The 14,348-nt window shown below is 43.3% G+C and overlaps 1 protein-coding gene across 1 annotated transcript; it reads right to left on the reverse strand.

Annotated features, from left to right (window-relative positions):
- Positions 1-663: 663 nt before the first annotated feature.
- ubtd1b (ubiquitin domain containing 1b) lies at positions 664-14,252 on the reverse strand. Its single transcript, XM_041963462.1, has 4 exons — positions 13,506-14,252; positions 6,433-6,660; positions 6,150-6,307; positions 664-5,983 (listed from the first exon to the last, which is right to left on the reverse strand). Exons 1-4 carry the CDS (start codon positions 13,585-13,587, stop codon positions 5,714-5,716), a joined length of 738 nt encoding a protein of 245 aa, XP_041819396.1. The 5' UTR covers positions 13,588-14,252; the 3' UTR covers positions 664-5,713.
- Between the last annotated feature and the right edge of the window lie 96 nt (positions 14,253-14,348).

Raw genomic sequence — 14,348 nt, forward strand, 5'->3', positions numbered from 1 at the left:
CACCTACAGAAACTCAAACTCAGATCAGGAGAACATTCTCGAGAGACCCTTACCTTCCCAACCACGCTGTTTGATTGACAGGTGGCTGCTGGGAAATGATGTGCTGAGACATTACAGTGACGCGAGACTTCAGCTACTATGACAGTTGAACACATCCAGACCGTTTATATGGCCATGAAGCCACCTTCGATTGCAATGATCATGTCCACACCGTTATTTTGAAGGGTTAAAAATGCATTCTGGGGAACGTAAGAGCAACGTTCTCAGCTTGTGTCCTTAAATTTCCTTTTCAAACCCTTCAGTAAAGATGCAGGTTTGTCTTTGTGAATGCGACGCTGCTTTCAAGGAACACACATACTGTAACCGATCATGTGATCATGGCTGTGTGTCCCAGGCCCTGGAAGCCTGAGGATTTGCACAGGAGCAGAGCACCATCTTGTGGTCAAGATAAACATCTTTCTCTTGTATGGACACTTGCTGAATCACACATTTGCCCCTTTATGGTTCATGTTAACCCATTTCAGCCTTTATTAAATCAATGGAGGAAAAAGAAGAATTGCTATATAAGCTTTTTTTCCACACTAAATTTTATTCAACAGTTTAAAAACATGATGAAAATGAAAGCAGCACATAGAGGAACGAGCGTAAAAGAAACTGTGGGCATCACTCATGATTGTGATGACTTGAGTTTGTCATTTTTGTTTGGACTGAGTACAGACACATTGTGAGGGAACACCTGAAAAACACATGAGATTTCTCTCCTCTCAGTGCTGTATGGCTGTATTTGTGTGACAGCTTTATTTAACTGCAGTGCCCTCTTTTGAGTTTTAAAGCAGAGAAAGGATGCATGGAGTGCTATTGTATCTTACATAAGTTTAAAATAAACATTCCTGGAGTGTTATGGCTTGTATAACCAGCTTAATAACCAACTTTAAATGCAACTTCACTTCCCTCTGTGTACCATAAAAAACATGTGCTTGACGACACGTGGGCAGCCTGTTACATGTGACCAAAATTGAGGAAGATGTGGTCAGAGATGCCTCCTATTTCTCCAAATGCCTGAAATTGGGACTCTTAAAAAAGTTCCTTTAGTTTTAATTAAAAAGAGAGGTCCAACTTTTGGCATCAGGGGGCTCAAACTGGGACTTATCCAGCACGAGTGTCTGGAATATAACATATCCTTAACGTACAAGGTTGACAAATGAATAAGTAGGATGAGAAAACACTTCAGGGAAGAAAATGATCTTTCTTATTAACTATTAACTGGAGGTTGAACGTCTGTGTCTGAGTCGGATTTTCAGTGTGATATGCTGAAAGGGAATCTGACCAGCACTGCGACCTTGTTGATCACCAATCATAAGCAGATGTAGAAGTCTCTGATGTGCACTCAGGCTGGAGACGAGCATTTATTGCACATTCCATTAGAACAAACTAGTGAATTTCAAGGCTGTGTTATGGAGTGGACTTCTAAAGGCCCTGCAGACCCACACAGGTGAGGGTCTTGCCTGATCAGACCCCCTCTAAGGACTGTGCAGACTGTGTTTAACTGGCGGAGAATATGCATCTGGCTACTTCTTTTGGTAAATGCTACAGCTTTCTATGAAGGGGTTCCTTCTGGACTTCTCTGCAGGTTCCAACTAGAGGAAGTTCCCTTAACCCTTTTCCATTGTACTAATATGTTGTACCTTGTAGTTCAACGTGAAACAATGGCCACGGCTTGTTAGTGAGTTCAAACTCAGGACAGGCACAGGGACACGTTAGTCAGAAGACACACACCCACCCACGGCTCACTTCAGCAAGGACGCCGTAACAGGAGACGCTATCGATGAAGTCGTCGGCAGAGCTTTCCCCCCCCCAGCCCGAGGCTCAGTGACACGCTAACCTTCACACCTGAGACGTAAACGGACACCAGGAGGGACAAGTTGTGTAGGCATTTTTAATGTTTCAATATTTACTCTGTGAAAAGGTGAGAGCCCATGTGAGGGGTCGAGACGACAGCTTAGAATACAATCTCAAAGTGACAAACATTTGAAACAGCTGAAAAGAGGCATCAGATGATAGCAGGCTTGTACCTGGGCTGACATTTCTTTAACAATACTTGTAGCTGGTGCTCCATGAAGTCTGTAGTGAGAAGAACAAAACAAAAATGATATGAGGTCTATGTCTATTGTATTGCACATACAGAACAAAATGCTTATTCAAGTTTGCATACATTAAGAAACATCCCCAGAAGAACCATTGGTAAAAGAAAGGCAACAAAAAAAACACCTGGAAATAACCAAAAAGGGTGATTATCTGAGACTGGATAGAGAAGAAGATGAAACTCTCTTTTTTTCTTGATGTGGTGAGCTGTGGCTCAGTTAGGCTTCACACTGATGGTGCAGTTTTATTCCCTCCATCAGGAGCGGTGAATGAAAACGATGCATGTCGGGCTACAGGCTAGTAGGTCGGAAAAAAACAAAAAAATACTATATAGTAAGTATTCTGCCATGAAAACACACACACACTCACACTCACACATTCAATACAGGCTACATTCACAAAGCAGGTCTCCATTCTCAACCCTGACCTGCCTGAATATCTATTCTGGGATGTAACCCAAATGTGACACGAGCATGACCTGGAAGTCACAGCGATGGAAGGAGGCACAGCAAAGGCATTTTTGTATCTTTGCCTCTCCTCGTCAGGTTTGAATTCCCCTCAAGTTTTGAAATATCTAGCAGTGAGTTCAAGTTGTACAGTTTCAAAAATGTGATTTTTATTCGTGTACTTTATAAAGGGTTCACAATGACAGACATATAGCGAGATAAAAAAAATAGTGTTCAATATTTAAAATAAATATTCAAGAAATTCAATTTGTCATTTTGCAGATTTAACAAGGCATGCCAGCAGCTCTGCAGAGCGAAGCTGTGAGCTAAATGCTAACGTCTGCTTGCTAACATGTTCACATTGATGACATCAACCTGCTGATGTTCCGCAGGTATAGAGTTTCTTTTCACCATCTTAGCTTTTAGCATTAAAAATGAGCTAATTTGTACTAACATTAAGTACAGCTGAGGCTGATGGGGGTGGCATTAGTTTACAAGTATCTGCTCATAAACCAAAGTACTTGGATATACTGGATGTGATGATGGATCACCAAAGTGATCAAATCCATCAAATGTTTGACACAGATCTTTCAGTCTGGACCACTGATCACCCAACAGAGCCACGCTGCTAGCATGAATAAGAAAAAAAACCCCTGTATTCTATGTATCTGGATGTGTGAAAGCCCGCTCCCCCCGAAACACTGCACATCTTCAAAATGTCAAAACTTTGAATGACTTTAGTAGAAACATGAAACAGGGTAATCCAAACCATTTAGATTGTTTTCAAATGATCCAGTGCTATAAAATCAGTGGTATTTAACAAAAGCATTCAGCAGTGGTTTAATTTCTGAAGGTCTTCAGTTACTGATACAAATTCATTCCAGCTTTGATTGCCTCCACATATATATATGCACTAAACTGAGAGGAGCCCTCAAAAGACACAATAACTAAAGTTTGCGATTTGAGCTGCAGTGTGAATGTAGCCACAGTGTTCCTACTGGCCTAACAGGAACTTCAACGTCCAGCAGAAACTCAAGTCAAATGTGTTTGTGGCCGACATGTTTCTGTCCCCTCGGTATATTTGCGAGAAGTTCAATCTGAACTGATTCAGGCTCATCGGAAAGGATCAGCTGTCCTCACACCTAACGTACTGCAGCACATCCTGGTCACAATCACGTCGCTACATATCCGGACGATAAAGATGACGGACAGAAAACCCATGAGGTGGCACCACTGTTCAGTTCAGTTTCGAAAGCTTATTTTTAGATGGCTACATGTTTGAGACACCGGCGCTCCAGCAATTTCAGTGTTTTTATTGGCTAAAAGAGAAGCAGCACTGCTCTCATACCTCTGTACAGACACACCTGCATTTGTATCATTTTATTGTTGTATACCTGTATTGTTTTAGTACCCGTCTTTATTTTCTTCTCTTCTTTCTGTTTTAACTTCTAAAAAAGCCTCTTGTGGACAGATGTTGTAAAATCAGCCTTTCACTACAAACAGTGCAGTGCACCTGGTGCTTGTGCTAATCGTATGTGCTGTCCCAATGCTGTTGTTATGTCCAGGTCAAATAAAACAAACTTAACTTCCATTAACTTGTGAGGACATGTGAGAGAGAGATTTAAAGAAACAATGAAGAAAATAGAAGCAGTCGAGGCCGAAAACTTTTAGTCCCTTATATGGGGTCAAGCTCCAAAAAACTGGCTCTTATATTTCCCACAATGCAGCTGGATACTGCCGATTTAACACCAAAGTCTAAAGCTTTTTGCGGCCTCCAGCTCATTGCTTCTATTCACCGCTCCATATAGACTCCTAGCTATGCTGGTGACGAAAGCCAAACATCGAGCGATCAAATGGGACAGATATTTTCCTTTGAAGGTACTGGACCACATCAAGCATAAAAGGCGAGTGAATACTGGATTTACATTCATCAGGTGGTGGAAAAAACGGACAACCAGCCCTACGCAACTGACTATATCAGGGCGGCGTTGCTGACCCCTACTGGTCAAGGGGTATTAAGTGGTCAATAATGCTAAAATGTTAAGACCATCATTTTTGCATGGGAATTCCTCCCTCCCCAGATAATATGATGTGACTGACTGAAAAGCTATGATTTATACACCGGGTAAACAGTCTTGTGAGCTACGTCGTACTGAAATATATCATATGGGCCAATACATGCACACACGCACGCATACACGCATACACACACACATGCACGCACGCACGCATACACGCATACACACACACATGCACGCACGCATGCATACACCAGGTGTTTGTCTGCAAGATGAAATTCTGAAATCGTTAAAAAAAAGGCAGCAGTTATAGCTTGGATTGACCTAAGATTTCCTGAATCTAAAAAAATACAGAAATCTTAGCCTAGCAGTAAAACTAGCGTCATTCAGGACATTAACCCTTTTTTGTTTTGTCTTGTAGAAGGCACACAAACTACCACAAAAGTATAGTAATAATCTCCAAATGTGCAAAAAAGCTCAGTTTACATTATTTCCTCAATAAAAGAAATAAGGGGGGAAAAAAAGAAAGGAAATGTTCAGTATCTCGTTCTCCGCCGGCTCCTCCCGTTTCTGCGGAGGAGAAAGGGTTGCAGTGCAGAGTCCATGGAGTCATAGTTGAAATGTGCTTTAGAACCAACACAAACGCCTCGGCATTTCTTCCATTGGCACTTAGTTAGCATTAGTGCAGACACGAGGGCAGATGCAGAGCCTGCATGTGCAGCGCGATGTGCACACTCTGTATGTGGTTGAAAGGCTGCACGCCAGCATTTTAAGTTCTGCTTTTATTCAAGATGGTTCAAAGAACTTGTGGACGAAGATGTGCAGAGTTAGTGTGGTGACTGGATTCACTTAGATAACAACCCAGCAGTCCCAGCAAATACAATGACACATGGTAGATGAAAGAAAGCAGCACTTTTGAGTTTCCCCCTCGTATTTTTGCTCCAAAGTAGTTTTGTACCACCGTAGTTCCATTTTATTTCGATACCAGTAGCTGTTCTCAAAAAGCTACAGTCATCCAGCAATAGGAAGAACTTCTGGTCCTTTAGTGTGAGTCAGCCTCCTCGTGACCCACTGCACCACCCCTCCATCCGTCCTCTGTGTCCTCAATTATTCAGATGCAGGCAAGGAGGCGGCGGTGGTGGGAGACAGCTTGGGGGCTTGGAGCGCCTGCGGATTGACGATGACCTGGATGACAAAGTCCTTCTGGATCTTGGTGTCTTGCAGCCGCGTCTTGTCTGTCAGCAGCTTCCCGGAGAAGAACCAGCGCTGGTGGGTGGCGTCGATGTCGTGCTGGGCCTGCAGCTGCTTCTTTAGTTGCCCGATGGTGTCGGCCATGCTGGCGCTAAGGCGCAGGTCCTTGCCCGTGGAGAGCCGTACCTACGAGGAACAGGAAGTGTGAAAATTAACACTGGCAATAGGCGACAAACACAGACACAGGTAAAATGTGGAGTATGTATTAATACAAAGATGAGACACTTAACACCCAACAAAATGAGAAAAAACACTGGGTATGTATCTTTAGGAGCTGTGCTCGTCACAGTACCTTGAGCTGGAATTCCTTCTTGGGTGCTACAGGGGGTTCGGGGCTGTCGCTGGGGTCCTCGTCGCTGCGCTCTGAGATGAGGTTGACTGGTGGAGCCAGGCAGTAGACGGGCAGCTGGTAGCGGTTCCCCAGTTCGTCGTAACACTCTGCGAGAGTACCTGGAGAGGGGCGTTGAAGAAAACAGGACAAGCTGCCATTTAAATCTGTTCAAAGAAAAAAATGATGTTGCCCCTGGGTTATTCTGTGCATGTGCTTTTGTGATCTATAGGCGTTCTGTCCTCACCATGTGGCAGGGTGATACTGGCTCCATCCACTATAGCCTGGGCCAGCTCGTGGTCGTTACACTCCAGGGCCACAGCGGCAGCTTTCAGGGCGTCCCAGATCTCCTTGCGGCCCTCGAAGGCCGGCGCCGTGTCCCAGAACTCGTCCCGCTTGCTCCGCAGCTGGCCCTCTGTCATCGGATAGTCGCTCTTCCACTTGGGACGGTCTTTCTTCAGAGGCTCGTTCCGTCCTGTGATGGGAGGGAGAAGCAAGGGAAGATCAGCAGAGTTAGTGAAAAGGTCTGAGATTTCTTTTGATTTGAAAACAGTCCACAACGAGTGTAGTACAGTGACTGAGGCCTGAGGACAAGCCATATCTCAGAAACTACAGGAGTTTTTTTTTTGTTACAAGTTGTCACACAGCAGTGGCACATGGTTGGATCCTATTCTAGTTTGCATTGCATCTGACACTTCTACACAGGGAGTTTCCAATGTTTAGAGTTTTTTTTTTATCCAAAATGCTTCAGTATTCAGGTCGGGCCCTCTGATTTCCACAATGCAGAAAACACCCACAGTGATTAATGAGTGGCGTGATGTTCCCATATAATTCACATCCTGTGCTTTCATCTCATCAACAAAGCTGCCAGCAGAGAGAAACGCTAGCCGTCACCAGAGACAGAACATCCCACCCCACCCCACTATGCCATCCCAATCTAAATTTAGGAGGTCATTCGGAGTTTGCAATATACATGAGGCATCTGTAGCCTATACTGTATCTGCCGTGACTTGTAACCTTACCTGTTTTTCCCACCATTCAATATTAACACATGGCAAACCTAGGCCAGGCGAGCACTTGTATTGGTCAAGGGTCACACACAAGCAGTGAGCTCAGGATCATTTCTGACCCCCATTCAACAGTCACACATCGGAACATTCACCAGCAATTCTGCAAGCTATGCTTACCGGCCAAAGACGCCGCAATTTACAATACCAGCAATTGTCTGCTGGCTGGTGTAACATGTCCCACCATGGGTAGTACTTTTACATAACAGGCTGTGATGAAGTCCTGTGCTACACCAGTAAATGTTCCCAGCTGCCAGCCACTTGAGTTTGTGTTGTCAAAAAGCACGTTAAGTACTTGTCAAAAACAGGTTCTAAACCAGCCAAGCTTATATTTCCAAATGCCTGCGAGGCAGAGATGTCAGTCACTGAGGAGTGGAGGGAGGGAAAATGAAGACGAGTATAAAGGAGACAGCACACATCCAAGAGGTTGCATTTCTTTCAAACAAATTATTTATAGTGCAGGCGGCTTAGAGTAATGTGGAGGACACGGGGTGGTGTTGGATTAGCACTTGGAGCCGAGTGAATCCCAAAGTGAAGCAAAGGGACTTCCTCACTACCACTCAGCCAAAGTAGCAGTGGACATGTGGCGGCTATATGTCTCACGGGGTTTAAAGTTCAATATCTGTCCTAATACGGTCCATATATTGCAACATATCTAAATGTATGCACATAAAATACAGGCGAGGTGGTCATATTTACAAGTTATACCAGTTCCCAGAACAGACAGCCGACTGTACCAGAGGTTTGCAAACTGTGAGGTGCGCCCCACAGAGGATTCAGTGTGACCTACACTTTCTGAGGATATCATTATCTCTGTTGTCCAACACAAATAAACATTCAAATCCAGTTTGTAATCATAGAAAAGAGACAATTGTTATAATTCCTGAAACTTCTCAAACAAGAAGTTTTAGCACCCACCATGTGAAGCCTGTACTTATGACGCAATCTTCTGGATATACACATCAGCAATTCACTGACAGTATCGAGATATGTTCTGATAAATAGGCCAGACATTAGCTTATTGCAGATATCAGTTACGCGGGAATGCCAGACTTGGTGAGTTCATTTAGGCTTCCATTACATACTGTAGTTCATCCACCAGCACTGACAACTTGATTCTTTAAGAACGCACTGTTCTGTATAAACCCTGGTCACAAAAAAACTATAAAAACAACAACAACATCCAAAGGGATCCAAATAAGTATTTTTCAGATTTTTTGCTCAAATGCAGATATCAGTATCAGTCAGGCTGTAGTGTTTACACTTGGTTATTGTACAGATTAAACAAATGAGTTATAATATGCTAACGTGGGAGCTTTAGAGGTGCTGGCTGGTGAATTTTGTTACCATCGCACAGAGTGAGACTAGAAGGCTCATATTTAAGATAACCAGCTACAGGTTGTAGTTTCGTATCTATTGTACAGACGAGAGGCAGCAATCATCTGACGTAACTCTCTGTAAGAAATGGGATCTTTTCCAGCACTTTTCCAGACATATTCCTCTAAATAATGGTGCACTTGGTCATTTTGTATGTATTAATAAGGTTCAGATGATATGCAGTTTGGGGCACGTGGTTTCATCTATGGAACTTAACTAACACATCCCATTATGTGATGTGAATAAATGTCTTGCTATATATGGGGCATCACAGAATAACCTCTGTTCGTGAGATCATTAAAGTTGGCAAAACAATGTCATTGTAGTGTGCTGTGAGCTACTGCTGTATTGACTCATGACTTCTCTTTCCTAAGAAGAGGTCTGGCTCAGACTGGTTATCTCTTAGTGACACACTGAGTCAACATGACCTCTACTGTACATAGGACTTTTCTGAGGGCTGACATGCTAGGCAGCTAAGGACTTTAAAGTAGGGGGAGGGCGATATGGCCCTAAAATCATATCACGATATTTGTGATTATATGACAAAATATGGAGTACAACTTGCCAAAGATTCAGCTTTGCTATGCAGAGCCAGTGTAGTTTGTCTGCTTGGTTTACAACTCATAATCGCTGCTGCGCTGTCTCCCTCCAACTGTAACGAAATATCACCATGAATTATATAATATTGCACACCCTTACTTTAAAGCTTGACAAAAATCATCAAAAGATGGGGTTAGCTCAGAAAATAATGTTTGTATTTTCACACAGTGTAATCAGGGGTCCTTGGAGCAACTAAAAAGTGAGCTGAACTCTGAAAATACCGAATAAAACCGCCTGCCAAAAACATGTGTGTTATTACAAAACACTGCACAAACAAATGGAAGAAATAATCTGAAAAGGTTTTTACATTTTAGGGAAAAAAAAAGTAAAAAGCAGGCAGTAACAAAAGGAAGTGATTCAACGAATGGCCCCATTGTATCAAATCTTACTCAAGCCCACCAAAACAAAGACATGAAGCAATGCATTGCAGACACATGAAGCAATATCAGGGTGTTTTCATGCAGCTGGGCTCGTAAAACCATGTGATGAGGTTATGGCGAAGTGTGTTGTGTTTATGAGTGTTAATGAAATGCGTCATAAACAAAGTTTCTCTTTGCTCTCTGTATGTCTGGACGCAAACAAAACAACACTCCTCACAGCCATAGGTGGCTGTTCAAGGAATGGCTGCTTCTGGGAATAAGAACGTTCAGCTGTAACATGGTGTTGCGTTGGCCCTGTAAAGACATTAAACAGCCTCTCACATTCCCCCGACATGAGAGAAATAAAAGTGTGGGGGGTGTTTTCTGCGTTCCTCTTTGAAAGCAGACATCAGTGAACATGCGCTGGAGCAGATCAGCAGTGGACAGAGGGGAAGTGCGCTCTTTAACCGGACACAGACTGAACCTGCGTATGACTGTATTTCCTCAGGACGCACATACACTCCCGCATGCAGTCAAACGCACACACATGCACATGTGGTCTCATCCTTGTAGCTGGTTATCTTATCACCACAACGGTGCATTCAGCTTTCTGCAAACACAGATAAAGTCTGCCTTCGTACAAACACAAAGTCCTGCGGAGCATCCATAATGTTACTTTTCAAAGCATTCTCACCAGATCAGGATAAAGTGCCATTTATCCTGTCACAAAATCTTTCAGACAGCACATACACCTGTTTACCACGCACGCTACCAGGGGCTAGCTGACCTCTAATTTTCCGATAGAGTTGAGCTCACCTTTACTTTTGACTTACTTTAGCTTTAATCGCTTTGATGATAATTCGACAGAAGATCTCAAACTATGCTTGAGATTAGAAAAAAAAATCAATTTGTCAGCACTTACTCTCTGGAGGACGAACTATGTAATGATGACACCGTTTTTATATGACTTAAATTTCTTTAAAAGATGTCGTTTGTATTTCTGTGTATAAACAGTGAATTTTTGCCAATTAATCTTCAGTCAAATGACAAATCGATCAATCGAATACTGGCTGCAGCTCTATAACTCTTTAACTGATGTCAAGTCTTGTATCTTGTTTGTTGTTTCTTCCCAGTAACCCCAACACCTTAGATGTGACCATGGAGCTTTGTTGTATAGCTACATATTTCCTGTCGTCCTACACTGTCAACTACTTAGAGAAAAATGCTGTTAAAAAAATGTGATCATGTGATGTTACAAAGCAGCAAAAGCTTTTTTACTTCAAAGTATATTCCTGCTTTGAGGATGCACATGAGGCTTTTTATTTCTAAGGTGCAGACAGATGAAACCAAAGAAAATTAGGACAAAATCTTTACTTCTTGGTGAGAACTGAAAGAATTTATCCCACATTGTGAAAATGGGGAGATATCACATAAGCTCTCTATTGTATTTGACCTCTTCCTCTCACGTGGCCATCTGTATGAGGGTGTGTCAAGCAGAGTCCCGTTAGAGAAGCCAGTCAATGACGCAGCAGCAGGACGTGATGTGACTTGTTCTTTTTGATCGAAGCCTGGTCTAGAAGGGAGTGCCTGTTGATACCAATCAGGGTGGGAAATTACCATGAGACACTGCCAAAGCCTGGGGAATCTTGGCTGTGGCGGCTTTAACTTTAAATAGTCTATCCATCGGCCACTTTGGCGGGTGATGAAGAAAGACATTATTTTGAAGGTCACATTGTGCTGAAAAAACTAATATCAGATGTTCATTTTGGAATACAGCCATGTGGCCACGGGTCAAACAAGTCCACTTAAACTTCCGTGATAGTAATGAACAAAGCTGGAGTCAATCTGAAAAATGTCCTGTCTTTGTGATGTAAACTGGAGACAATTTGTGCTGGAGAAAAACTGACTGAAAAACTTTCCATTGGTACAAAGAGGAGGAAACAAAGAGGACAGAACCTATATCCAAATGAACAACAGACAATTAGATTCCTAAACAGTCACTATAAAGGGATCTTCAATGCTTCGGATATGCTGGATGAGACAGAGCTGAACTCTGTTTGTTTGACTGCCAGAATGCGTGGTAGAATTGACAAACTTATTGACCTCAGCAGAGATTTCACCACATCTGGGAAGCTCCTAAAGGTTGTTTCCCATCCCAACTGATTTTGTGACAACATTCATTAACCTCCAAGTCCGAAAAGCCTCCAATCATCCAATACACAGCGAGCATTTACATGTGTCACACCATAATTTACAAAAAAGGTCATGCTAAATATCATTGACACTGTTGTCTGGGGTCGAAACTATGCAGAAATTCAGAACGTCTGCCAGTTCTGCTGTGCGGCGCCTGCGTCACTTGGTTTAGTCTGGTTGTAAATATAACATTTATTCTTGCTAAGAGCTGAAGCAGCAATCCAAATTCTGTCTGTCACTATCAAACACAAGCGTAAAGGAACAAAACGTGGCAGCTGGCCAGTGTTTATCTTTAGAGGAATGTTATCTTCCGGGAAGGTACGTAACTTATGGACCTGAACTGAATAAATCAGCAAATCAGTAACTTTGGGAATCAGTGCAACCTATGCCTCAGTGTTGCCATTTAAAGTAACCACAACCTCCTGCTTGGTTGCCAGCTCCAGCTTAAAACTGCAGTGTGATGTGGTGTTCACAAGGTTACCATACTAGCACTTTTAAGGTAACAGTTGGCCCAACAAGCTCACCGTTGCAGGATTAAGTGTGAGGCTTGAAATTGCTGGGTGAGAAAACTGTCGCCCTTGTTATAGATGCAATGCCAGGTAAACATAGGTGTATTTGGCAGTAATCAGTGCTGAGAGTGGGTCAGATAGCACAGTTTGCCTAGGTGCTTAATTTAAAACAGCACAAGGGAGTTACTCCGCAGTGTGTGTACTGGCACAATAGGAAAAGAACACAAGACAAAGCAGTGGACTGGTGTTTGCCCTGGAGAAGGGCATACACACACACAGTCATATTTCCATTACTTTTGGGCTCATTACATAGATTTACATTCATTTCCTGGAGACTTGCCTAACCATAACCAGTACTTGCCTAAACCTAACCCAGAGCTTCACCCTAAAATTGAATGACTTACCTTATAGGGACTTGCATTTTGTCCCCATAAGGCAGGCAAATCCCCACAACGTGAGTAACACAAAGACAAACACACACATATATCCAGTGTGCTGGTCTTAATACAGTATTTGAGCTGAATCCAGACAGCATACAGGTGAACTGCAACTGCATTGCATTTGACTTTATGTAAGAATGCAATAGAAATCTGACTTCCTATCCAAAACTCTAAATAGCAAACCTGTTAAAGTTCTTCTGCTTAATTTGCTGTTGTTTAGTTTATTAAAGCAGGTGCTTCAGCATCAGCAAAACCTTTGTACACACATTGGTCCTAGCATGCGGCTATGCAGATTTGAGTTGGAGACGATATGTAGTGCATTGTAAATGCAAATAAATCCCTAATCATGCATGAAGACTACCCAGAGTACCAAATAGTCTTCTGTTTAGCAGCAGCCAGTTTCCCCACAGAAAAACAAAGGTGAGCAAGGAGGTGAAACCCAATCACAAGAGGTCACTTGAGATGCATTTAAGTCTGATGCAGGAGTGAAATACACCTGGACACAACACCTCTCGACCACCTTTACAGGCTCATTGCACATTATATGCATTTTAGTGTGTACAAGGTGTGAATCAACCTAATACACATCCAATAAAGCAGATCTGGACAGTTGTCACACACGCGCGCACATACACAAGGGGTCAACACAACTAAACTGACAAAGCAGCATGACTTGGGATAACAGTACATACCAGGAAAGTATATGTAGTTGTGATGCAAGAAGTACAGCTTTTAAACTACACATACACACAAAACACACACACTTGAGTCTTACCTCCTCGTCCACCGTTCCTGGACGAGCCTCGGCTCTGTGAGTCCTCCCAGCCTTCCCAGTATCTCCCCACACATCCTCCCATGGTTAGAGAGCTGCAGATTGTTTCCACGCGTCGTACTAGCTGAACAAGGGGCCCATCGCGACCGAAGACGATGAACTAGGTCCGATGTGGAGGACGGGTCGCGGGTCCAACGTTGCGAGACTGATCGATCTGATAGGTCATCCGTAGCGGCGACGAGGGGAAGCTCGGATGTTAGATAGCCACGAGTAGATCTATAACAGTAAGAACGTGGCTTAAAGTGCGTTTTCTCTCTTTATGTATGAGCGCTGTTTGCGTTTGACGCGACCCCACAAGATTCAAAGCTTGTGGCCCGAAACTACCGTTACAAGAGTTTGACAGCCAGACCAGCAAGTCGCCGCAACATCTGCCAAACAGTTTTTAAATGAGAGGATGTAACCAGCAACGTGTCTGTTAAGTTTGGCTAGTTGTAAATGTTGATATCCAGCAGTCCGACCAGCGCGCACCTTCCTCGCTAACAAGCTAACAGGGCCAACCAGCTAGCTACCACAACATCAGTAAACACAAACTTCCGCGCACTCGTGGCCAATCCCTGCACACTGACTTTCTTCCCAACACAGAGGATAGTCAGACTTTCTCACAGGCCTTGTTCTACCGCTTCAATTCTTTGTCGTTGTCTCCAGTTTGTTTTTCTTTAAATCCCCCGAACGTGACTTCCCTCTCCGCTGGTAAAAGGTGACTAGCGGCGGAGCTAGCGCCACCGAACTTTTTTACGCCTGCGCATGAGCACGCAGGCAGGTGTTGGGTTCCCTTACGTCAGGACC

The sequence above is a fragment of the Chelmon rostratus genome, chromosome 21 (assembly GCF_017976325.1).
Source record: "Chelmon rostratus isolate fCheRos1 chromosome 21, fCheRos1.pri, whole genome shotgun sequence".
NCBI lineage: Eukaryota > Metazoa > Chordata > Actinopteri > Chaetodontiformes > Chaetodontidae > Chelmon > Chelmon rostratus.